General features: G+C 43.5%; 1 protein-coding gene across 4 annotated transcripts in view; it reads left to right on the forward strand.

Moving 5' to 3' along the window:
* pbrm1l (polybromo 1, like) overlaps positions 1-19,802 on the forward strand; it is a 38,473-nt gene extending 18,671 nt beyond the window's left edge. The window contains exons 16-31 of one of the 4 annotated variants that reach the window (XM_064965856.1): positions 100-403; positions 678-814; positions 912-1,123; positions 1,293-1,475; positions 1,584-1,741; positions 4,885-5,127; positions 10,740-10,885; positions 11,202-11,359; positions 11,579-11,762; positions 12,005-12,215; positions 15,370-15,568; positions 15,912-16,052; positions 16,621-16,782; positions 18,173-18,237; positions 18,368-18,575; positions 18,805-19,802. In XM_064965856.1, coding sequence (XP_064821928.1) covers positions 100-403; positions 678-814; positions 912-1,123; positions 1,293-1,475; positions 1,584-1,741; positions 4,885-5,127; positions 10,740-10,885; positions 11,202-11,359; positions 11,579-11,762; positions 12,005-12,215; positions 15,370-15,568; positions 15,912-16,052; positions 16,621-16,782; positions 18,173-18,237; positions 18,368-18,575; positions 18,805-18,968 — 2,875 coding nt within the window. In that variant the 3' untranslated portion in view covers positions 18,969-19,802. The remainder of the gene's footprint in view (positions 1-99; positions 404-677; positions 815-911; positions 1,124-1,292; positions 1,476-1,583; positions 1,742-4,884; positions 5,128-10,739; positions 10,886-11,201; positions 11,360-11,578; positions 11,763-12,004; positions 12,216-15,369; positions 15,569-15,911; positions 16,053-16,620; positions 16,783-18,172; positions 18,238-18,367; positions 18,576-18,804) is intronic. The other 3 variants (XM_064965857.1, XM_064965858.1, XM_064965859.1) reach the window with 3 other exon arrangements.
* The last annotated feature ends 6,948 nt before the right edge of the window (positions 19,803-26,750 follow it).

The following is a 26,750-nucleotide window of genomic DNA, read 5'->3' on the forward strand; positions in this document are numbered from 1 at the left end:
TAGGATGTGTTATTTTAGTGTTCCCTTTATTTTTTGAGCAGTGTATATTTCTCCCTGTTTCAATAGAAAATGCAATGATCTTATCATCTTGTTCTCCAGCCACATGGCGGGAGGCCGATACCAGGACGTGGATGCACTGGTGGAAGACTTTGCAGTGATGTTCAACAACGCCTGTACCTACAACGAGCCAGAGTCCCTGATCTACCGTGACGCTCTGCTCCTCCACCGCGTGCTCCTGGATACCCGGCGGCTGCAGGAGGGAGGGGAGGAGGGCGGCGGCTCTCCCCCTGCTGTAGGGCCAGTGGTCATGGAACTGATCAGGAACCTGTTTGTGTCTGTGCTGGCGCACCAGGACGAGGAGGGGAGGTGTTACAGCGACTCACTGGCTGAGATCCCTGCCCAGGTAAGAGAAAGGAGATCGCCCATACTCTACCTGGTGCCGCCGTATTCATAGTGTCTTGGGGTAGGAGTGCGATCAGGATCAGGTCCCCCACTGTCTATGTAATCTTATTCATTGTGATCTAAAAGGCAAAACGTATCATAATTTAGCACTCATATGGCCCTTGGTTATGCTCTTAAAAATAACTGATGTTTAAGATCTCAGCAAAGTCATTCAGAGTTTTTAATAGCAACTGTTTTTCTGAACGACAAATAAAACTATTAACTGACTTCAACAGGACCCGACCAGCCCGGAGAATCCTCCGCTCAACTTCGACGTGATCCGGGCCAACATAGACCGAGGACGCTACCGTAGGCTGGACGTGTTCCAGGAGCACATGTTCAATGTGCTGGAGAAGGCCAGGCGCCTGCACAGGTACGTAGTCATTAGAAAGGCCGTTTTAATTACTCTCCAACCTTTTTTTAGTCTTGAACCACCCCCAGAACCCTCACCTTGCCCTGTCTCTTCCCAGGACGGACTCTGAGATCTTTGAGGATGCGGTGGAGCTGCAGCAGTTCTTTATAAAGATCCGGGATGAGCTCTGTAAGAACGGAGAGATCCTCCTCTCCCCTGCGCTCAGCTACACCTCCAAACACCTGCACAATGACGTGGAGCAGGAAAAGAGAGAGAAAGTACCTAAGGAGATAGAGGAGGACAAACTGAAGAGGGAGGAGGAGAACAAAGGTGTGTTAGTGCGTGATGGCGTTGTGGCCGGGTATGCGTGTGTAGAATACGTGCATTTTTTCTGTGCTGGTGTTTTATTGCCCAGTGCAGGTGATTGATGTGACATAGACTCTGAGTCTGAAGCGTATACAATGTGAGAGGTATTATAATATTCTAATTTACTTTCCAGAGGAGGGAGAGAAGGCTGAGGACCCAGCTGGGGGAGGTGCGGGGCCAGAGAGGACATACCGTCAGGACTGCAGCTTTGAGAACAGAACCTACCACGTGGGTGACTGTGTCTACGTGCAGCCAGCCGAGGCCAACCTCAAGCCTCACATCGTCTGCATCGAGCGCCTGTGGGAGGATGAAGCAGGTAACCAACTCAACACCAACGTTTAGACATGCACGCTTTGAGACACACACACTCTTACTGCTTTCTGCCACTCCCTCCTGTTCGTAATGTGTGTGTGTGTGTGTGTAGGTGAGAAGTGGCTGTATGGCTGTTGGTTCTACAGGCCTAGTGAGACCTTTCATCTAGCCACACGCAAGTTCCTCAAGCAAGAGGTCTTCAAGAGTGACTACTTCAACAAAGTACCAGTCAGCAAGATACTGGCAAAATGCATGGTCATGTTTGTCAAGGTAAGGCTATCCTATATATCTGAACGGTTTTGATAATACACACCCCGGGACCATTCTATGCTCATCTATCGGATCATTATTTTAGCTGAACATTATAGCTCCATGCATGCCCCGCCTACCTCAGGATCTGTCTTCTTCAGCCATCTATTTCCTGTGTTTGAAGGGTGCTTTTATTTCTCTCCTGCAACTCATTCATGCTCTTACTTGTGCCTGTCGCTTTTTCACGTTAACGTTATGACTGCGGAGATGTTTATAATGACCTGTCAAACACACCACAGTAATTGCTGAAATGGGCTCAATGGAATACATTCTTTCTGTTGCATCTTTAAGAACGCTAAAGCTTTGTCTGGAATGTAATGTAGGCCTGTTGTCTCGACACTTTTACATCACAAGAAAGAGAAGAAGTAACTTTATTTTAATTGGTGTTCATTTTTTTTTATGTGGAATTGAAAAAAGTGATCATTTAATACAGTTGAAATGTGTACAAATTAGATGCTCTGAAATGAAAGCAACTTCAGAAAATAAACATTCGGATTATACTGATATTATGTCTGATCTCGCAAAACAATGTTAAGTGTATAGATGGGTGTAATCTAGAGCCAAGCGTGTTGATTTTTAATCCGAGGGTATCCTGCTATTGAATGCTATTTGTGTCCTGCTGTTGAATTATGCAACAGAACGTGCTAACAGTAATTTATCAGGCAGTCGAGCCAGTGCAGGTAGGCCAAGACAGAGCAAGTTTTTGGTGGTTGCAACCCTGTTCCACCTCTTTATGTTAATTTTGTGGTTTATGCACTATGCAAATGAACCTAGTGTATTTAAACAAATGAGGCATGTGTATATATTATTTTGAACACACACACATATATATATATGAACGAAAATATAAACACATTTTATTTCTTGCGGTTGCAACACTCACTACCAAGTTACAAACTTCCTCTGGAAGCAACGTAGGCACAAGAACTGAGCTTCATGAAATGGGTTTCCGTAGCCGAGCAGCCACACACAAGCCTAAGATCACCATGCGCAATGCCAAGCATCGGCTGAAGTGGTGTAAAGCTCGTCGCCATTGGAGTCTGTAGCAGTGGAAACACGTTCTCAGGAGTGATGAATCACGCTTCACCATCTGGCAGTCCGATGGATGAATCTGTGTTTGGCAAATGCCAGGAGAACGTTACTTGCTCCAATGCATACTGTCAACTGTACAGTTAGGTGGAGGAGGATTAATGGTCTGGGGCCGTCACTGACTGCCTGTTCACCCCGCTCTCATCCAGAAGGCGAGGTCAGTACAGGTGCATCAAAGCTGGGCCCGAGAGAAGAACAGCTTCTATCTCAAGGCCATCAGACTGTTAAACAGCCATCACTAACATTGAGTGGCTGCTGCCAACATACTGACTCAACTCTAGCCACTTAAATAATGGAAAAATTGATGTAATAAATGTATCACTAGCCACTTTAAACAATGCAACTAATGTTTACATACCCTACATTACTCATATCATACGTATATACTGTACTCTATACCATCTACTGAATCTTGCCATCTTGATGTAATAAATGTATCACTCGCCACTTTAAACAATGCCACTTTTTATAATCTTTACATACCCTACATTACTCATCTCATATGTATATGCTGTACTCTATACCATCTACTGCATCTTGCCTATGCCGTCCGGCCATCACTCATTCATATATTTTTATGTACATATTCTTATCCATTCCTTTACACTTGTGTGTGTATAAGGTAGTTGTTGTGAAATTGTTAGGTTAGATATTACTGCATGGTCGGAACTAGAAGCACAAGCATTTCGCTACACTCGCATTAACATCTGCCAACCATGTGTATGTGACAAATAAAATTTGATTTGAAATTTTCTAAATTAAATAATCTCTCAGGCAATTACTCAGATCAGAATTGGATCAGAGAGGCCAATGTTGGAATGATATAAAAATACATGTTTAATGTACATAAAAAGGCCTACACGTCAAAGTGTAGGGGATATGCATATTGACTACAGGCTCATATCCAAACCCATGCTGAAATGGGGAAATTGCCAGAAAATGTAGCCAAATTTTTTTTATGAGACAATTAATTACACAAATCAATGGAGGCTGCTGATGGAAGGACGATTCATAATAATGGCTGGAACGGAGTGAATTGGATGGTAGATGTATTTGATTATTTTGTACACTAGTTGATGCATCTTTAGGTCACCCCTTTTTCTTAATTTCTAACTAATATTTTCTTCTGTCACATGAAATCACTTGCACGTGTGGCGCACTTTTGAGAATGCCGTTTTCCCTCTAATTTCATTTTGGAAAATTCACATGTAGCCTTCAGCCATGTGCGCTTTGCTGAGCTTATAATATTAAGAAATAAAACTGTATCGACATTTTAAGGCTAAACAGTGATCTGTTGCATCATCCTCATTGTATGAATTTGGGATCGGTCTTTCTAGAACTGTCCCATAGCCTTGCTTTGAACCGTCCTAGACATTTCATTTATCGCCCCAAGGACGACAGGACGCCCTTAATTTCAAACCGTGGAGTGAATCATTTTATTATTTGGTTGTAATTGTAATGTTACAATATTTCATAGGCTACCAAGGGTGGCCAACCATCCTCCAGGATAGCCTTAAATGGGCAGTGTTGAATATGCAGCTTGAATATGCAAATAGTGTTACCTATATTTTTGATTTCTGATTCTCTATGGTTAAAAAAAAAGATACTAATGCATTTTATTTTGTAAAGTGGTTCCTTGCATCATACAATGATGTAAACATGGTGTTACAGACTATTGTTTTTATTTTTGGACAAGTAACTTGGGCTTTCAGACAAGCAAAAAATCTGTCCTTGTCCTAAAAAAGTTAATTCCAAGCCCCGCCGTTGCTAAATATTGTAATGTCATTTTGTAATATGAGATACACTGCCTTGTATAAAGCATCATCCCTCTCATTTTGACATGTAGTAGTCCATATTGTTTGTGTTTTGAAGTCGTCTACATTGTCTAAGGTGCAGAACCACTGATCTACAAGTCACCTTGTATCCCAAATAACTACTCATTACCAAGATTAGTGATTCTTCCTCAAACTGATTCCCTCCAACACACTGACCAACTGTGTGCTCCCCCTCTACAGGATTACTTCAAGCTTCAGCCTGAGGGAGTAAGACCAGAGGACGTGTACGTCTGTGAGTCCCGTTACTCTGCCAGGAACAAGGCCTTCAAGAAAATCAAGATGTGGGCCGGGCCAGCCGGCGTGAGGTTTGTCCCTCGGGATGTGCCGTTGCCCGTTATCCGGGTGGCCTCCATGTATGCCAAACGTGATCAGGAGAAACTTTTGGCCGTGGCCGATAACGGCAGCCACAGCATCGTCGACAAGGTGAGAAGTCTGTGCACAGGAGGATATTAGCTCAGTTGGTATAGCATGGTGCTTATGCCAGGATAGTGGGTTTGATTCCCAGGACCACCCTTACATACAAATGTTGCACACATGACTAAGTCGCTTTGGAGAAAAGCATCTGCTAAATGGCATATATTATTTTTTTGTGCTGTCAAACGATTGAAATAATTAATCAACATTTTAGAATTTGTAACAATGTTGGCCCTGAAGAGATATATTTATGTTTTTTGTTTTTTTTATCAGTGCATTGAATTACAGGCATAATATGATTTGATTATAAGGGAAGAAACATAAAATAATCTGTATCAGACTTCCTTTCAATGAGAATGACGGATCTATAAGTCTCATTTCTATGTGAATTTGATCGGGATGCCCAAAAAGTTACATATTGCAGCTTTAACTTTGACAGCCCTAATTATTCTATTTTATTTTAGAGCGTGAAATGCATTTGTCCTGCTTAGTGGGACATGTCCATCACAAATAAGACCATCATATTTACTGTACTTGTGAGAACACTTCATTGAGTACTTCTTTTAAGGGTGAATATTTTCCTGGTATTTTACAATTCACTCTTCTCCCAGGTAACCCAGTATTTCCTGCCAAACCGGCAGTGTTATTCAAAAGCATTATAAAGCATATAAATATGTCTGGATTTGATTGGCGCTTTGATAAGCTCCAATCAAGGTGCTTCTACACCTGCATTGCTTGCTGTTTGGGGTTTTAGGCTGGGTTTCTGTACAGCACTTTGAGATATCAGCTGATGTACGAAGGGCTATATAAATAAATTTGATTTGATAAGCATGAACATTTTAACCTGATGCTACCTGAGCCTGATGAGCCATACAGTGCCTTGCGAAAGTATTCGGCCCCCTTGAACTTTGCAACCTTTTGCCACATTTCAGGCTTCAAACATAAAGATATAAAACTGTATTTTTTTGTGAAGATTTTTTTTTTAAATTTTTAAATTTTACCTTTATTTAAACAGGCAAGTCAGTTAAGAACACATTCTTATTTTCAATGACGGCCTGGGAACAGTGGGTGAACTGCCTGTTCAGGGGCAGAACGACAGATTTGTACCTTGTCAGCTCGGGGGTTTGAACTCACAACCTTCCGGTTACTAATCCAACGCTCTAACCACTAGGCTACCCTGCGCGAATCAACAACAAGTGGGACACAATCATGAAGTGGAACGACATTTATTGGATATTTCAAACTTTTTTAACAAATCATAAACTGAAAAATTGGGCGTGCAAAATTATTCAGCCCCTTTACTTTCAGTGCAGCAAACTCTCTCCCAGAAGTTCAGTGAGGATCTCTGAATGATCCAATGTTGACCTGAATGACTAATGATGATAAATACAATCCACCTGTGTGTAATCAAGTCTCCGTATAAATGCACCTGCACTGTGATAGTCTCAGAGGTCCGTTAAAAGCGCAGAGAGCATCATGAAGAACAAGGAACACACCAGGCAGGTCCGAGATACTGTTGTGAAGAAGTTTAAAGCCGGATTTGGATACAAAAAGATTTCCCAAGCTTTAAACATCCCAAGGAGCACTGCGCAAGCGATAATATTGAAATGGAAGGAGTATCAGACCACTGCAAATCTACCAAGACCTGGCCGTCCCTCTAAACTTTCAGCTCGTACAAGGAGAAGACTGATCAGAGATGCAGCCAAGAGGCCCATGATCACTCTGGATGAACTGCTGAGATCTACAGCTGAGGTGGGAGACTCTGTCCATAGGACAACAATCAGTCGTATATTGCACAAATCTGGCCTTTATGGAAGAGTGGCAAGAAGAAAGCCATTTCTTGAAGATATCCATAAAAAGTGTTGTTTAAAGTTTGCCACAAGCCACCTGGGAGACACACCAAACATGTGGAAGAAGGTGCTCTGGTCAGATGAAACCATAATTGAACTTTTTGGCAACAATGCAAAACGTTATGTTTGGCGTAAAAGCAACACAGCTCATCAACCACAACACACCATCCCCACTGTCAAACAGGGTGGTGGCAGCATCATGGTTTGGGCCTGCTTTTCTTCAGCAGGGACAGGGAAGATGGTTAAAATTGATGGGAAGATGGATGGAGCCAAATACAGGACCATTCTGGAAGAAAACCTGATGGAGTCTGCAAAAGACCTGAGACTGGGACGGAGATTTGTCTTCCAACAAGACAATGATCCAAAACATAAAGCAAAATCTACAATGGAATGGTTCAAAAATAAACATATCCAGGTGTTAGAATGGCCAAGTCAAAGTCCAGACCTGAATTCAATCGAGAATCTGTGGAAAGAACTGAAAACCGCTGTTCACAAATGCTCTCCATCCAACCTCACTGAGCACGAGCTGTTTTGCAAGGAGGAATGGGAAAAAATTTCAGTCTCTCGATGTGCAAAACTGATAGAGACATACCCCAAGCGACTTACAGCTGTAATCGCAGCAAAAGGTGGCGCTACAAAGTATTAACTTAAGGGGGCCGAATACTTTCGCAAGGCACTGTATATTACATACATTTTATGAGCCCTACATGAATGACATTTAATGAGCCCAAGCCCAAATGATTGTGCCTTTATCCAATACATCTATGATATAGGCTACTACACATTTATGCATGACAGAAAAACATTTTAAAAAGCCCATGATGTAGCTCGCTACTGTAGTTGTGGCCACTCATCTGTCTGTCTGCAACATGCTCTCGGAGCATTTTGTATTATTCTGTGCATAAATCTGAGACAACATTGGCAGTAGAATGGCCCATACTGAAGAGCTCAGTGACTTTCAAGGTGGCACCATCATAGGATACCACCTTTCCAGCAAGCCAGTTCGCACTGTATATTCTCTCTTGGGTAAATAAATGAAACTAGCTCCCATAGGCTAATGTTTTTAGTGTGAACTGCGTTACTGTACTGTATTATGCTGTATTATATGGACTGGAATTACACACATCGTTCAAACCATGATAAAGCAGAAGAGAACATGGGTTCTGGTGCAGCCCATGAGGCCTACAATGTTGCATGCATAGGCTAGCGAATTAGATTTTAATTTTGAAATATAATACAGACAATTTGTATAATTAGTAGGCTGACGCATATATCACTTCCATAACATGTCCCCTAATGTTATTAGATTACCTCCTTTTTATCACTCTGTTGCTTCATTCCTTCCTCGCGTTCAACAGTTAAATGAAATAAGTTCACATTATAATGACATCCTAGAATATTGGACTAGAATTAGATGAAGGCTTTCACTTCTCTTCACGAAGATTGACTGGGTCTGAATGAATAACTGCTACAGCCTATCGCCATCGCAAGTTCACGCTTCTTTTAAACTACCCGTGAGTTCTATTGGCTGCTGTATTTAACATTCAGCAAATGAAGAGCTTACGTTTCTATTGGAATAGTGTATTGGTATTATGTTAAAAACATTATGTCCAGCAAGCTATTCTAGTCTACCTTTTCCTGCATGGGACTCAGAGCTAAGGAGCATTTTTATTTAAGGAGAGACAAGTGGAGCACAGGTGCTTGCGTATTGAGCAAGTAAAAGGGGCTGTAAGTTAGAAGCATATTATGCATAACCCATCATTAATTATCTAAATATAAGGCTTATACTGCATTGAATTTATTATCTTAAAGAGGTTGGCTAGGAGGATAGATGCTTTTGTTCATGTAGTGTATGTGGACACCTGCTCGTCGAACATCTCATTCCAAAATCATGGGCATTAATATGAAGTTGGTTCCCCCCTTTGATATAACAGCCTCCAGTCTTCTGGGAAGGCTTTCCACTAGATGTTGGAACATTGCTGCTGGGACTTGCTTCCATTCAGCCACAAGAGCATTAGTGAGGTCGGGCACTGATGTAGGCCAATTAGGCCTGGCTTGCAATCGGAAATCCAATTTATCCCAAAGTTGTTCGATGGAGTTGAGGTCAGGGCTCTTTCCACACCGATCTCGACAAACTATTTCTGTATGGACCTCGCTTTGTGCACGGGGGCGTTGTGATGCTGAAACAGGTGAGGGCCTTCCCCAAACTGTTGCCACAAAGTTGGAAGCACAGAATTGTCTAGAATATCATTGTATGCTGTAGCATTAATATTTCCCTTCACTGCAATTAAGGGGCCTAACCCGAACCATGAAAAATAGCCCCAGACCATTATTCCGCCTTCACCAAACTGTACAGTTGGCACTATGCATTGGGGCAGGTAGCGTTCTCCTGTCATTTGCCAAACCCAGATTCGTTAATCGGACTGCCAGATGGTGAAGCGTGATTCATCAATCCAGGGAACGTGTTTCCACTGCTCCATAGAACAATGGCGGCAAGCTTTACACTGCAGCCGAAGCTTGGCATTGCACATGGTGATCTTAGGCTTGTGTGCGGCTGTTCGGCCATGGAAACCCATTTCATGAAGCTCCCCCCGAGTTATTGTGTTGACGTTGCTTCTAGAGGCAGTTTGAACTTGGTTGTGAGTGTTACAACAGGACAGATGATTTTTACACGCTTCAGCTCTCTGTGGTCCTGTTCTATGAGCTTGTGTGGCCTACCACTTCATGGCAGAACCGTTGTTGCTCCTAGACGTTTCCACTTCACAATAACAGCACTTACAGTTGACCGGGGCAGCTCTAGCGGGCAGAAATTTGACGAACTGAACTGTTGGAAAGGTTTCACGTTGAAAGTCACTGAGCTCTTCAGTACGGGCCATTCTGCTGCCCATGTTTGTCTATGGAGAGTGCATTGCTATCTGCTATTATACACCTGTCAGCAACGGGTGTGGCTGAAAGAGCCTAATCCACTAATTTGAAGGGGTGTCCACATACACTATATATAGATGCACTATATGAGAGAGAGATCTCTAGGATGCGATTTGAATGCGAGAGAATGATATTCGAGTGATAGGCTGTTTTTAAGACTCAGCAACTGCAATTTAAAAAAATGTATCTTTACAATTTTAAAAAACCAAAGTGACTCCCGAAAGCCAGATAGAGATTGGTAAATTTAGACATGCATTCGGTCTTTATATTACTGTAGCATAGGCTATGCTGCAGCAAATGTAGGCCTACCTGTCACAAGAAAAAAGTTACCATGATGGGTCTACGTACATTGTGAACTGACTCCATACTGAGATGGACTGTCTGTCCCCACCCTGATTCATCATACAGGCTGTAGAGAAGCCAGATTTAGACATTGCATATCATTTAACAGTTCCATATCACTCCATGCTGTTCATGTCGGTCATTTATTATTATAATTTACCGGTTTCTCACAGTTATTTATCCCGGGAAAGGGGAGTTATTTTGGGAGATTAATCTCGATAACCGGATTCGAACCATTCATCCTTACTACTTATCTATAATTTCATCGTAAACAACACTGAAACATTGGAATGTATTAACGTACCCATTCCATATTGTTGAGCCGAACTGAACAAAGCAAGCTGTGTTGGTTACGCACCATAGTTGCTGGAGCGGTGTTGGAAAGGACGCCGTGAAAGGAAAATATCTGAGTCGGCACAATACGGGTTTGTGTTGACACGATAGTGTAAAAAAGTGTACCGGTGCTACTGAGTGTGTGCTCTCATACTATGTGACTGTGTGTAGGAGCTTGAGGATGTCCCGGTAGAGATGAGTGGAGGGGAGCCAGGCTGTCAGTACTACGACCAGCTCCACAACAACAACATGTGGCTGAAGGTGGGAGACTGTGTCTACGTCCAGTCACATGGTCTCGTTAAACCCCGTGTCGGCAGGTACGTCAAACACACCTCGTGGTATTTGGTTTCGCTTCAAAACTCTTTTGTAATGTGTTGATGGTGTCGGTGGCTCTTTCTCTTTCCTCGATTACTCTCATCCTATCGCCTCTTTCTCAAAAATGCATTGGAGGACATGGTCCGAGGGGAGGGACCTGTGACCTTACTCCTCCAATGCAGTTGAGGAGATAAGAAATCACAGAAATGTGGATTGAGATAAACCCTTTGTGTTTTGAGTATGGAGATGTGGTGTATGCCTGTGAATGTGGCCATTAGGAAGCCAACAGGGCTATTTTAATGGATTGAACTGTAACAGGATAGAGAAGCTGTGGGTGCGCGATGGCGCAGCATTTTTCTTTGGACCCATCTTCATACACCCAGAGGAGACGGGACACGAGCCCACCAGGATGTTCTACAAGAGAGAGGTGTTCCTCAGCAACGTGGAGGAGGCCTGCCCCATGACCTGCGTCATAGGTACCTTACTACTTTGCTCGGCTTCTGCACTGCCTTCCGCATCCTCTCTACACTCAACATGCATTCATTATAGTTGTTTCCAATATCAAACCTTTGCTATACTAGTTTCAGACATTCAAACTGTTTCAGACATCAAGTACCCCCTGGAATACTAGGTTCAATAGCAGTATAATTGGCCCTATAATTAACCATCATTCTCTCCATCCCTCCGTCCTGCAGGTAAATGTGTGGTGTCGTCCTTTAAGGACTACCTGTCTTGTCGGCCCACTGAGGTGTCTGAGGAGGACGTGTTTCTGTGTGAGAGCCGTTACATTGAGAGTGAGAAGCAGATGAAGAAGTTTAAGGGCCTGAAGCGCTTCTCCCTCCACGCTAAGGTGGTGGACGACGAGGTCTACTACTTCAGGTGGGAGTGACTCACAAGCCCTATCCCCTTCCTCCTCCTGAAGTGTGCCCTAAACTAATTCACTCCCCCACGTGGATTGGACTGGTGTGTGTATATACAGGCTAAGGAAGCTTCTCTGCTTACTTCAGGGAGAACAAGGGAAGAGAATTGGACTGTAGCCAAAGACTTGGTTCAATAGATAGCACTTGTGATTTTCTTGTTTAGCTGGTATCAACCCTCTTCTCTGATTGGTCCATATCCAGGAAGTTGATAGTGCCCCAGAAGGAGCCGTCTCCTCTGCTGAATAAGAAGATTGAGGAGCTGGAGCTGAAACTGGCAGACATGGATCAGGGGGATGAGGATCTGGATGACCTGGAGGATGAGGACGAGGCTCCAGAGACCCCCTCCATGCCCACCATTCAGACTCCTCTGGCAAGCGATTTGGACATCATGCCTTATACCCCTCCTCCCCAGGTCTTACAAACACCCACACACACTGAATGCCCAACTGTTGTACCCTTCCACACACACACACGCCTCTCCTCGCCCCAAATATCTTATCCCTTCCTCATATACAGCCATTCACACATCCTTGGCCCAGTGTCTTACTTTTATCCAGGCATCCAGTTCGTATGCCTACTCCCACCTAACACCTCCATTCAGCCAGTCATGCATCACACACAGCTCTATGCAAATTTTACACCCATTACCATCATTACCCCAAGATCTTAAAACTTCTACTAAGCTAACATATGGAATTGTTTTAAGATGGTGATACAAAGGATAATTTAGCTATTTGATTTAGATTTAAGTCCCCTTTAGGTGTGTATGGTATGGTATGGTATGGTATGGTATGTATGTATGTATGTATGTATATATGGTAACAGTCAAAAGTTTGGACACACATACTCATTCAAGGGTTTTTCTTTATTTTTACTATTTTCTACATTGTAGAATAATTGTTTAGACATCAAAACTAAGAAACATATGGAATCATGTAGTAACCAAAAAAGTTCATATTCAAAGTAGCCACCCTTTGCCTTGATGACAGCTGTGCATACTCTTGCCATTCTCTCAACCAGCTTCATGAGGAATGTTTTTCCAACAGTCTTAAAGGAGTTCCCACATATGCTGAGCAGTTGTTGGCTGCTTTTCCTTCACTCTGCGGTCCAACTAATCCCAAACCATCTCAAATAGGGTGATTGTGGGGCCAGGTCATCTGATGCAGCACCCCATCACTCTTCTTCTTTGTCAAATAACCCTTACACAGCCTGGAGGTGTGTTTTGGGTCATTGTCCTGTTTGGGGAAAATATTATAGTTCCACTAAGCACAAACCAGATGGGTGGCGTATTGCTGCTGTGGTAGCCATGCTGGTTAAGTGTGCCTTGAATTGTAACTAAATCACAGACCGTGTAACCAGCAAAGCACCTCCACACCATCACTCCTCCATGCTTCACGGTGGGAACCACACATGCGGAGATCATCCGTTCACCTACTCCGCGTCTCACAAAGACACAAAAATCTCAGGTTTGGACTCATCAGACCAAAGGACAGCTTTCCACCGGACTAATGTCCATTTCTCGTGTTTTTTGGCCCAAGCAAGTTTATTCTTCTTATTGGTGTCCTTTAGTAGCAATTCGACCATGAAGACCTGATTTCGCCCCAGTCTCCTCTGAACAGTTGATGTTGAAATGTATCTGTTACTTGAACTCTGAAGCATTTATTTGGGCTGCAATCTGAGGTGCAGTTAATTGCAGATTTCTGAGGCTGGTAACTGTAATGAACAGCAGAGGTAACTCTAGGTATTCCTTTCCTGTGACGGTCCTCCTGTGAGCCAGTTTCATCATAGCGCTTGATGGTTTTTGCGACTGCACTTGAAGAAACTTTCAAAGTTCTTGAAATTTTCTGGATTGACTGATCTTCATGTCTTAAAGTAATGAAACTGTCGTTTCTCTTTGCTTATTGGCCAGGTAGCAGTTGCAAATGAGAACTTGTTCTCAACTAGCCTACCTGGTTAAATAAAGGTGAGAAAAAAAATTTGGGGCTGTTATTGCCATAATATGGACTTGGTCTTTTACCAAATAGGGTTATCTTCTGTATACCACCCGTACCTTATTGGCTCAAACGTATTAAGAAGGAAGGAAATTCCACAAATTAACTTTTAATGAGGCAGACCTGTTAATTGAAATGCATTCCAGGTGACTACCTCATGAAGCTCGTTGAGAGAATGACAAGCAAAGCTGTCATCAAGACAATGGGTGGCTACTTTGAGGAATTTCAAATATAAAATATTTAATTTGTTTAGCACTTCTTTTGGTTACTACATCATTTCATGTGTTATTTCATAGTTTTGCTGTCTTCACTATTATTCTAAAATTATAAATAGTAAAAAATAAAGAAAAACCCTTGTAGTTGTGTCCAAACTTTTGACTGGTACTGTAAGTATTCAGACCCTTTGCTATGTGACTTGAATTTGAGCTCAGGGGCATCCTGTTTCTATTGATCATTCTTGAGATGTTTCCTCAACTTGATTGAAGTCAACCTGTGGTACATTCAATTGATTGGACATGATTTGGAAAGGCGCACACACCTCTCTATAGAATGTCCCAGTCAGAGCCAAAACCAAGCCTTGAGGTCGAAGGAATTGTCCATAGAGCTCTGAGACAGGATTGTGTCGAGGCACAGATCTGGGGAAGGGTCCCAAAACACTTCTGCAGCAATGAAGGTCCCCAATAACACAGTGGCCTCCACCATTCTTGAAAGGATGAAGTTTGGAACCACCAAGACTAGTCCTGGAGCTGGCCGCCCGGCCAAGCTGCACTATCGGGGGAGAAGGGCCTTTGTGATGGACGTTTCCAAGAACCCAATGGTCAGTCACTCTGACAGAGTTTCTCTGTGGAGATGGTTGTCCTTCTGGAAGGTTCTCCCATCTCTGCAGCACTCCACCAATCACACCTTTATGGTAGAGTGGCCAGACGGAAGCCACTCCTCATTTAAAAGGCACATGACAGCCCGATCTGCAGAGAAGAATGGGAAACACTCCCCAAATACAGGTGTGCCAAGCTTGTAGCGTCATACCCAAGAAGACTTGAGGCTGTAATTGCTACCAATGGTGCTTCAACAAAGTGCTGAGTAAAGGGTCTGAATACTTATGTAAATGTTTTTGTTTTTTTATACATTTGCAAAAATGTATAAAAACATGTTTTTGCTTTGTCATCATGGGGTACTGTGTGTAGATTGAGGGAAAATAACCATTTTAATCAATTTTGGTATGGCTGTAACGTAACAAAATGTGGGAAATGTCAAGGGGTCTGAATACTTTCCGAATGCACTGTATATAGCTATCTCTCTCTATCTTTTGGACACTACAGATGTTTTCGTGAGAAAGATTTTCAGGATGTCTCCTCGTCTGACAAACACCCCTGTAGCTCTGCCACCTTTCACCGCAGATACGGAAGGCCAACATTGACAGATGCCACAACATTGACAAAACCCACATCTTTAGCTTTATACAGATGGATGTTATGGGGTGTATGTATTATGCTAATTAGGTTTATGCAGGGGTGTGACTTAATTAACATGGGTGTTACTGTTCATTGACTGGTCTACCCCCTGTTTCTCTCACAGTCCACTCCCAAGGCGAAGGGTGTGTCTAAGAAGGAAGGAGCCAAGAGGAAGGTCAACATGAGTGGTTATATCCTATTCAGCAGTGAGATGCGTTCGGTCATCAAGACCCGCCACCCTGATTTCTCCTTCGGGGAGCTCAGCCGTCTGGTGGGCACCGAGTGGAGGAACCTGGAGGCTCCCAAGAAAGTAGAGTATGAAGGTAGGAAGGCCAGTGAAGCATGCTAGTACTGAAACATCTCTATGGAGACTTTGTTTCACCAGTGGGATTCATACACCGGTTGAGATCTGCAATCAGATTGGTGATGACAATAACCAGGTTTCCATCCTACCTTTTCATGCGAGTAAAGTACATGTTGGATAAAAAAATGTCACGTCAGGCCTGCTAGAAACAGCTAATTGGAAGGTAAACTTTCCAAATGTCGACAAAACAAAATACACTAGTCCATATCCCTAGCCAAACATCTGACAAACTTGGAGTGTTATGTCCCTTCAGTGTTAGCGTTGTGAATTAATCCATGTCTGCGTATTGTTGTTTGTTCCAGAGCGGGCAGCCAGGGTGGTGGAGCGTCAGGAGAAGGAGAGGGCAGCCCAGCAGCAAGCATCCCCGAGAGCAGGTACCCTAGTAGGGTCCATGATGGGGGTGGTGCCTTCGCCTAGCCACATGGGAATGATGCCTGGTCCAGGTAACCCCTTCCTCACAGAGACCGACATCCCAAATCAACCACTAGCCCCTAAGCACCCAGATCTACAGTCTCTCTAAAGGGTAGTGGCTAGGGGAGATTTGGGATTCAGGGAGATGGCACCATTGCTTGGGACTTAGCAGCTACCTGGGAAATAATGAAGCTGGACTGCTAAAACAATTCAACCTTCATGTATTTACCCTCTTCCCCTATCCAGAAATTGCCCAGTGGCTTTCAACTGCATCCTCATTATAGGCTGATTGTTTTTGTCTCTGTTGCTGCTAATTTTAATTTAGTATTTCATCCCTGTTTTATATTTTGTTTTGCATCAAATGCATTGAATCAGAGTTTGCATGATCCAAATCAACTGCATGACCAGAAATAGTATTTGTATTATTTTAAACTCTTCTTTACAGTAACATCCATTCTTGTTTTACTTACTAGCTTGTTTAACATAATATTTTATCATTCATTAATATGTAGTGCATGTCTTTTGGATAGTCAGTTGCATGTCACTTATGCATGGGTATCGTTGTTGTTGTCATTCCCGGCCCCGCCTCCTCCTCCTAAGGCATGATGGGAGCTTACGGCCCCCCCTACGGCATGCCCATGCAGGGCCCCCATGAGGGCTTGCTGGGTATGGGCCCAATGCCACCTCACCATATGGGCCCGATGCCCCCCCAACACCTCCAGCCAGGTATGCCTGGGTACCACCCTGGCATGCCCTACCCGGGTAAGGACCCCACCCACCTTCCACTCCAGGCCAAGGCCACACCTGTCCTGGTCAGTCAGTAGCTTCCAGTCAGTCATGTCTTGGTCTCTCCTGCTGGAGGGGTTTACCTGGTCCACAGACAGGCTGTGCTGTGGTGGCCCACTGACCATTCAGGCTGCCAAGCCTGGTCTCTGTCTGTCTGTTCCGAGATGGGAAAATGTATACTTGAGTTGGCGAGGTCCAGGTTGCAGAACAAAACACTTTGAAAAGTAAAGAAGGTAGCTGGACATTCTATTGCTCTGCATCAGAGCTACAGTGCCTATCGAAAGTGTACAAATTAATTGTAATTTTTTGTCATTGATCGACACCTAATACTCCATAATATCAAAGTGATAAGAAAATGATATAAAGGAATACACTTTTTGGCCTAAATGCAAAGCAACCACAACACATCACTAAGTAACTGCGTCCTTATTTTCAAGCATGGTGGTGGCTACATCATGGTATGGGTATGCTTGGGGAGTTTTTCAGAATGAAAATAAACTGTATGGAGCTAAGCACAGGCAAAAGCCTAAAGGAAAACCTGCTTCAGTCTGCTTTCCACCAGACACTGGGAGAGGAATTCACCTTTCAGCTGGACAATAACCTACAACACAAAGCCAAAGCTTTCGCTGGAGTTGCTCACCAAGAAGACTGTGAATGTTCCTGAGTGTCCAAGTCACAGTTTTGACCTAATTCTCCTTGAAAATCTGTGGCAAGACTTGAAAATGGCTGTCGAGCCATGATCCCCCAACACCTTGACAGAGCTTGAATTTTTTTTTTTATTAATAATTTGCAGGTATTGCCCAATGCAGGTGTGCAAAACTCTTATGAGACTTAGCCAAGAAGACTCACAGCTGTAATTGCTGCCAAAGGTGTTTCAAACATGTATTGACTTGTGGGGTGAACACTTATGAACTTCAAGGTGTTTTATTTTTTCTTTATCTAAAATATACATTTTTTTCACTTTGACAGTATTTTGTGTAGATCATTGACAAAAATGACACTTAAATCCATTTTAATCCCACTTTGTAACACAATAAAATATGAAGAAATCCAAGGGGGGGTTTGTAGACTTTCTGTAGGCACTAGTGGGTAGCGACCTTCTCTACAGGGGTTCCACCATCCTTTACCTCTCCTCTACACATTCGCACAGTATTACCCTGTTCCATCTGCTCGCATGTCTCGGAATCCATGGTCAGCTCAATTAACACATGAACAAACATGTAATGCATGTGGAGCTATATGACTACAAATAAAGAAGCGAACACATTTATTCTACAGCATGCATTCTATGCACATCCACCATGTTATACATCCTACACTAACAATGCATGTTGTTGTGTCTGGAAACTCATTGCTTTTGTGATAGGTATGATGGGTCCTGGTATGAATGGCATGCAAGGAAGTCCTGGAGGCCACTACTACATGCAACAGGTAAAAGCCTAACTTATTACTAAGAACTACCAATGAGCAACTGCACTCATTAGTTCCATACACGGTATATTGTACCCAAATGCAGTGGAAAAGCAGTGCTCTTATTATGTTTTCCTGTATCTCCCTTCAGCCTGGGATGTTTAGCCCGGGGCAGCAGGCTCCTCCACCCTACCCAGGCCAGCTTGGCCAGCCCTCTCATCTCCAGCCCATGACTCCCATGTTTGTGGCTCCACCGCCCAAGACACAGAGGGTGCTTCACTCTGAGGCCTACCTCAAGTACATTGAGGGCTTGAACGCAGAGACGGACACAGTCAGCAAGTGGGACCAATCTCTCAAAGGTATATTTCTAATCACAAATGTGCTGTTCTTCTCTATGCACCTGTACTGCAGCATACTGAATTAACTCCAATGAATTGAGCGCAACACTTTCCTTCTCCCTCTACTCCCATGTATTATTGGTCTCTTGAATAGCTGTCCTCTTAGGTGTCCTTTATTGCTGAGTTTCTACACTTCTGTTTGTGGGTGTGTGTTGTGAGCAAAATGGGTAAACGTCTGTCATTTCCACAGCGCGTCGGAGAGATGCCCACCTGTCCAAAGACCAGGAGAGCAGGCTCCCTTCCCATTGGCTGAAGAGCAAGGGAGCCCACAAGACGATGGCAGATGCACTGTGGCGCCTGCGGGACCTGATGCTTCGAGACTCACTGAACATACGGCAGGCGTACAACATGTAAAAACCTCAAACTACTGGCCGTGTTCCTGGCTGACTTCATTGCAGACACCTGCCAGATCTCACAATGCCTGGATAGGTGTTTAACATATTATCTAACCACATCTTTCCCACGCAACAGACAGCAAGTGGTCCACTAATACAGGACTAGTAAAGTCCCAGTACACTAATTTTGTGGAGAGAAAAAATATATATATATATTTGCTGTGATTATTTTGGGGGATTTCTCAGGGGGTGCTGCAGCACCCTCCGCACCCATACTTCGCGCGGCTATGCAACCACTGGGCTTGTTTGGGTCCTGTGTGGCTTTTGTTAGAGTATGGCGCTTGCAACGCCAAGGTTATGGGTTCGAATCCCACAGGTGATCAGTATGAAAAAGTACAATTATGCACTCACTACTGTAAGTTGCTCTGGATAAGAGCATCTGCTAAATGACTAAAATGTAAATGTGAAATGTTCGACAGTGCAGGCGACTGCTGACTGACTGATCTACTATTGATCTTGCATCGTAAATAAGGAGTCATTATTACTTGTACATCAGTCGGTCACAATTTACCCATGATACATCATGTTTTTGATGCTCTCAAACACAGCTATTGTCTCTCTCTCACTGTCCTCATGAGTGGACAGACACAGGAAGAAAAATATGGTTATAGAGAAGCAATATTTTATAGTGAATCAATCATGGATTTTATATTTTTGAGCATAATAATCTTAGGTTTGTGTGTGTGTGATTTTTCTCTTTTGTATCATGGTTGTGAAGATTTCTCAATGTAAGTTAAAGTTCTTTGCAGCTTATGGTCATTTACTGACAAAATAAATGTGGTGGGGACAATTATGGTGGTTTCGTTTGATTTGTTTGTTTGATCAATCCATGCACCATTAGGTTTATTATGAGCATTATCATTTGACTCCATTCACGTATAAGACACTTATTTGACTCCCAATGGCTCTTTGTTCAAAATGCTTAAAAATGTACCTAGCACCATGACATTTTTAAAAATCTAATGTAAAGCCCAAAAAGTCAGCGACCATTATGTCACATCGTCTTACATTCAAATAAATGTTTACCTGGCCAAGTTATTAGATCACCTGCAAAAAAGGGAAATTAGTAATTTTGTAACTTATTTTCAGATAATCTGTTTTTTGAATCTCAAAAAATAGTAACAATATGCAAATATTTTTAGCTGATGCGATTCGGTTCCCAACGTTCACCTAAAAGAGCCATTAGTTTGCAAATGACCCATCACTAATGGAGAATCGCATACTGTAGTTGTGGCCACTCATTTCTGTCTGTCTGCAACATGCTCTCAGAGCATTTTGTATTATTCTGTACGTAAATCCAAGGCACAACATTGACAGTAGAATGGCCTGTACTGAAGAGCTCAGTGACTTTCAACGTGGCGCCATCATAATACGCTACCTTTCCAACAAGTCAGTTTGTCAAATTTCTGCCCTGCTAGAGCTGCCCCAGTCAACAACAACTCGGTTGCAACACTCACTACCGAGTTCAAACTGCCTCTGGAAGCAACATCGGCACAATAATTGTTCGCCGGGAGCTTCAGGAAATGGGTTTCCATGACCGAGCAGCCACATACAAGCGTAAAATCACCATTTGCAATGCCAAGCGTCGGCTGGAATGGTGTAAAGCTCTCCGCCATTGGACTCTGAAGCAGTAGAATTGTGTTTTCTGCAATGATGTAACACTGAAACATGCATGAGAGCTTCAGCTGTTCTGGACGACTGTGATCACGCTCTCCACAACCGATGTGAGTAAGACCTTTTAAACAGGTCAACATTCAAAAGGCCACAGGGCCAGACGGATTACCAGGACGTGTACTCTGAGCATGCGCGGACCAACTGGCAAGTGTCTAACCTGACATTTTCAACCTCTCCCTGTCGGAGTCTATAACACCATAGTCCCAGTGCCCAAGAACACTAAGATAACCTGCCAAAATGACTACCGACATGTAGCACTCACGTCTGTAGCCATGTAATGCTTTGAAAGGCTGGTCATAGCTCACATAAACACCATTATCCCAGAAACCCTAGACCCACTCTAATTTTCATACCACCCCAACCGATCCACAGATGATGCAATCTATTGTACTCCACACTGCCCTTTCAGACCTGAACAAAAGGAACACCTATGTGATAAATGCTATTCATTGACTGCAGTTTAACGTTCAACACCACAGTGCCCTCAAAGCTCATCATAAATTTAGGACCCTGGGATTAAACACCTCCCTCTGCAACGAGATCATGGACTGCCTGACGGTCCACCCCCAGGTGGTAAGGGTAGGTAACAACACATCTGTCACGCTGATCCTCAACACCGGGGCCCTTGGGTGCATGCTCAGTCCCCTCCTGTACTCCCTGTTCACTCATGAATTCATGGCCAGGCACGACTCCAACACCATCATTAAGTTTGCTGATGACACAACAGTGGTAGGCCTGATCACCAACAACGATGAGACAGCCAATAGGGAGGAGGTCAGAGACCTGACCGTGTGGTGCAAGGATAACAACCTCTCCCTCCAACGTGATCAAGACAAAGGAGATGATTGTGGACTACAGGAAAAGGAGGACTGAACACCTCCATTCTCATCGCCGGGGCTGTAGTGGAGCAGGTTGAGAGCTTCAAGTTCCTTGGCGTCCACATCACCAACAAACTAACATGGTCCAAGCACACCAAAACAGTCGTGAAGAGGGCATGACAAAACCTATTCCCCTCAGAAGACTGAAAAGTCTCGGCATGGGTCCTCAGATCCTCAAAATGTTTTATAGCTGCCCCATCGAGAGAATCCTGACGGGTTGCATCACTGCCTGGTATGGCAACTGCTCGGTCTCCAACCGCAAGGCACTACAGAGGGTAGTGCGTACGGCCCAGTACATCACCGAGGCCAAGCTTCCTGCCATCCAGGACCTCTATACCAGGTGGTGTCAGAGGAAGGCCCTAAAAATTGGCAAAGACTCCAGCCATCCTAGTCATAGACTGTTCTCTCTGCTACCACACGGCAAGCGGTACTGGAGTGCCAAGTCTAGGTCCAAGATGCTTCTAAACAGCTTCTACCCACAAGCCATAAGACTCCTGAACAGCTAATTGACCCCCCTATACGCTGCTGCTGCTTCTCTTATTTTATTATTATTTATCCATAGTCACTTTAATAACTCTACATACATGTACATATTACCTCGACGCCTGTGCCCCAGCACAATGACTCTGTACCGGTACACCCTGTATATAGCCCCACTATTGTTATTTACTGCTGCTCTTAATTATTTGTTATTCTTATCTCTTACTTTAAAAAATATATATTTTTCTTAACTGCATTGTTGGTTAGGGGCTTGTAAGTAGGCATTTCACTGTAAGGTGAAATAGACCTGTTGTATTCGGCACATGTGACAAATAAAATTTGATTTGAAGTATTTGCTTTTAAATGTACTTAACCTCTACAGGATCGGTGCCTCACCCACCCCCGGCTGGACGGTTGAGCTAACGTAGGCTAATGTGATTAGTGTGAGGTTGTAAGTAACAAGACAATTTCCCAGGACATAGACATATCTGATATTGGCAGAAAGATTAAATTATTGTTAATCTATCTGCACTGTCCAATATACAGTAGCTATTACAGTGAAAGAATACCATGCTATTGTTTGAGAGTGAACAGTTATGAACTTGAAATTGTATTAATAAACCAATTAGGCACATTTGGGCAGTCTTGATACAAAAACAGACATGCAATAGTTCATTGGATCAGTAAAAACTTTGCACATCCCCTGCTGCCATCTAGTGGCCAACATCTAAATTGTGCCCTGGGCTGGAATAATAAATTATGGTCTTTCTCTCGCATTTTAAATATGGTACAAAAATATATGTATATATTTTTTTTGTATTTCTTTGTATTATCTTTTACCAGATCTAATGTGTTATATTCAGTATTAAAATTTCTGTTTGAAAAAGCTAGCCTTTGCTTTCCTAACTGCCTGTGTGTATTGGTTCCTAACTTCCCTGAAAAGTTGCATATCATGGGGGCTACTCGATGCTAATGCAGAACGCCACAGGATGTTTTTGTGCTGGTCAAGGGCAATCAGGTCTGGAGTGAACCATGGGCTATATTTGTTCCTGGATCTATTTTTTTTTTCTTTTTCACCTTTATTTAAACAGGTAGGCAAGTTGAGAACAAGTTCTCATTTACAATTGCGACCTGGCCAAGATAAAGCAAAGCAGTTTGACACATACAACGACACAGAGTTACACATGGAGTAAAACAAACATACAGTCAATAATACAGTATAAACAAGTCTATATACAATGTGAGCAAATGAGGTGAGATAAGGGAGGTAAAGTCAAAAAACATCCATGGTGGCAAAGTAAATACAATATAGCAAGTAAAACACTGGAATGGAAGATTTGCAGTGGAAGAATGTGCAAAGTAGAAATAAAAATAATGGGGTGCAAAGGAGCAAAATAAACAAAATAAATACAGTAGGGAAAGAGGTAGTTGTTTGGGCTAAATTATAGGTGGGCTATGTACAGGTGCAGTAATCTGTGAGCTGCTCTGACAGTTGGTGCTTAAAGCTAGTGAAGGAGATGAGTGTTTCCAGTTTCAGAGATTTTTGTAGTTCGTTCCAGTCATTGGCAGCAGAGAACTGGAAGGAGAGGCGGCCAAAGAAAGAATTGGTTTTGGGGGTGACCAGAGAGATATACCTGCTGGAGCGCGTGCTACAGGTAGGTGATGCTATGGTGACCAGCGAGCTGAGATAAGGGGGGACTTTACCTAGCAGGGTCTTGTACATGACATGGAGCCAGTGGGTTTGGCGACGAGTATGAAGCGAGGGCCAGCCAACAAGAGCGTACAGGTCGCAACGGTGGGTAGTATATGGGGCTTTGGTGACAAAATGGATTGCACTGTGATAGACTGCATCCAATTTGTAGAGTAGGGTATTGGAGGCTATTCTGTAAATGACATCGCCGAAGTCGAGGATTGGTAGGATGGACAGTTTTACAAGGGTATGTTTGGCAGCATGAGTGAAGGATGCTTTGTTGCAAAATAGAGAGCCAATTCTAGATTTAACTTTGGATTAGAGATGTTTGATGTGGGTCTGGAAGGAGAGTTTACAGTCTAACCAGACACCTAGGTATTTGTAGTTGTCCACGTATTCTAAGTCAGAGCCGTCCAGAGTAGTGATGTTGGACAGGTGGGCAGGTGCAGGCAGCGATCGGTTGAAGAGCATGCATTTAGTTTTACTTGTATTTAAGAGCAATTGGAGGCCATGGAAGGAGAGTTGTATGGCATTGAAGCTTGCCTGGATGGTGGTTAACACAGTGTCCAAAGAAGGGCCAGAAGTATACAGAATGGTGTCATCTGCGTAGAGGTGGATCAGAGACTCACCAGCAGCAAGAGTGACATCATTGATGTATACAGAGAAGAGAATCGGTCCAAGAATTGAACCCTGTGGCACCCCCATAGAGACTGCCAGAGGTCCGGACAGCAGACCCTCAGATTTGACACACTGAACTCTATCAGAGAAGTAGTTGGTGAACCAGGCGAGGCAATCATTTGAGAAACCAAGGCTGCCGAGTCTGACGATGAGGATGTGGTGATTGACAGAGTCGAAAGCCTTGGCCAGATCAATGAATACGGCTGCACAGTAATGTTTCTTATCGATGGTGGTTAAGATATCGTTTAGGACCTTGAGCGTGGCTGAGGTGCACCCATGACCAGCTCTGAAACCAGATTGCATAGCAGAGAAGGTATGGTGAGATTTGAAATGGTCGGTAATCTATTTGTTGACTTGGCTTTCGAAGACCTTAGAAAGGCAGGGTAGGATAGATATAGGTCTGTAGCAGTTTGGGTCAAGAGTGTGTCCCCCCCCCCCCTTTGAAGAGGGGGATGACCGCAGCTGCTTTCCAATCTTTGGAAATCTCAGATGACATGAAAGAGAGGTTGAACAGGCTCGTAATAGGGGTGGCAACAATTTCAGCAGATAATTTTAGAAAGAAGGGGCCAGATTGTCTCGCCCGGCTGATTTGTAGGGGTCCAGATTTTGCAGCTCTTTCAGAACATCAGCTGACTGGAATTGTCTGAAGGAGAAATGGGGAAGGCTTGGGCGAGTTGCTGTGGGGGGTGCAGTGCTGTTGACCGGGGTAGGAGTAGCCAGGTGGAAAGCATGGCCAGCCGTAGAAAAATGCTTATTGAAAATCTCAATTAATGTGGATTTATCAGTGGTGACTTTATTTCCTATCTTCCGTGCAGTGGGCAGCTGGGAGGAGGTGTTCTTATTCTCCATGGACTTTACAGTGTCCCAGAACTTTTTTGAGTTAATGTTGCATTTTTGAATGGGGCATGCTTATTTAAGATGGTGAGGAAAGCACTCTGAAAGAATAACCAACCATCCTCTACTGACGGAATGAGGTCAATATCTTTCCAGGATACCCGGGCCAGGTCGATTAGAAAGGCCTGCTCGCTGAAGTGTTTTAGGGAGCGTTTGACTGTGATGAGGGGTGGTCGTTTGACCGCAGACCCATTACGTACACAGGCAATGAGGCAGTGATCGCTGAGATCAGAGGTGTATTTAGAGGGCATTTTTGTCAGGATGATATCCATGAGGTTGCCCGAGTTTACGGATTTGGGAATGTACCTGATAGGTTCCATGATAATTTGGGTGAGATTGAGGGCATCTAGTTTAGATTGTAGGATGGTCGGGGTGTTAAGCATATCCCAGTTTAGGTCACCTAACAGTACAAACTCTGAAGATAAATGGGGGGGGGGGGGGGCAATTAATTCACATATGATGTCCAGGGCGCAGCTGGGGGTATGTAACAAGCGGAAATAGTGAGAGACTTGTTTCTGGAAAGGTGGATTTTTAAAGTAGAAGCTCGAACTGTTTGGGCACAGACCTGGCTAGCATGACAGAACTCTGCAGGCTGTCTCTGCAGTCGATTGCAACTCCACCCCCTTTGGCAGTTCTATCTTGGCGGAAAATGATATAGTTGGGGATGGAAATTTCAGAATTTTTGGTGGCCTTCCTAAGCCAGGATTCAGACACGGCTAGGACATCAGGGTTGGCAGAGTGTGCTAATGCAACGGGGGGGAAAACTTAGGGAGGAGGCTTCTGATGTTAACATGCATGAAATCAAGGCTTTTACGGTTACAGAATTTAACAAATGATAGCGCCTGGGGAATAGAAGTGGAACTAGGGGCTACAGGGCCTGCGTTAACCTCTACAACACCAGAGGAACAGAGGAGGAGTAGGATAAGGGCACGGCCAAAGGCTATCAGAACTGGTTGTCTAGTGCATTGGGGACAGAGAATAAAATGAGCAGATTTCTGGGCGTGGTAGAATCGATTCAAGGCATAATTTACAGACAAGGGTAGCCAGGAGCACACTCAGACATAATTTTCAAGCAAAGCATGTGTTTTTAGTGAGTCCGCAAGATCAGAGACAGAGATGTCCTGGGATGTTGTCTTGATAAGTGCATGAATTGGACCATTTTCCTGTCAAAATGTAACCAGTACTTTTGGGTGTCACTGAAAATGTATGGAGTAAAAAGTACATGATTTTCTTTAGTTATGTAGTGAAGTAAAAGTTGGCAAAAATATAAATGGTAAAGTACAAATAACACAAAAAACGACTTAAGTTGTACTTTTAAGTATTTTTACTTAAGTACTTTACACCACTGCTAAAAAGTGTTTGCAAAGTTGATAACGTTATCCATGATGGGATTCAAACACGCATCCTATCGGTTGCTAGACGTTCGCTTTATACACCCACCTATCAA

This window comes from Oncorhynchus masou, chromosome 5 (genome assembly GCF_036934945.1).
Source record: "Oncorhynchus masou masou isolate Uvic2021 chromosome 5, UVic_Omas_1.1, whole genome shotgun sequence".
Taxonomy (NCBI): domain Eukaryota; kingdom Metazoa; phylum Chordata; class Actinopteri; order Salmoniformes; family Salmonidae; genus Oncorhynchus; species Oncorhynchus masou.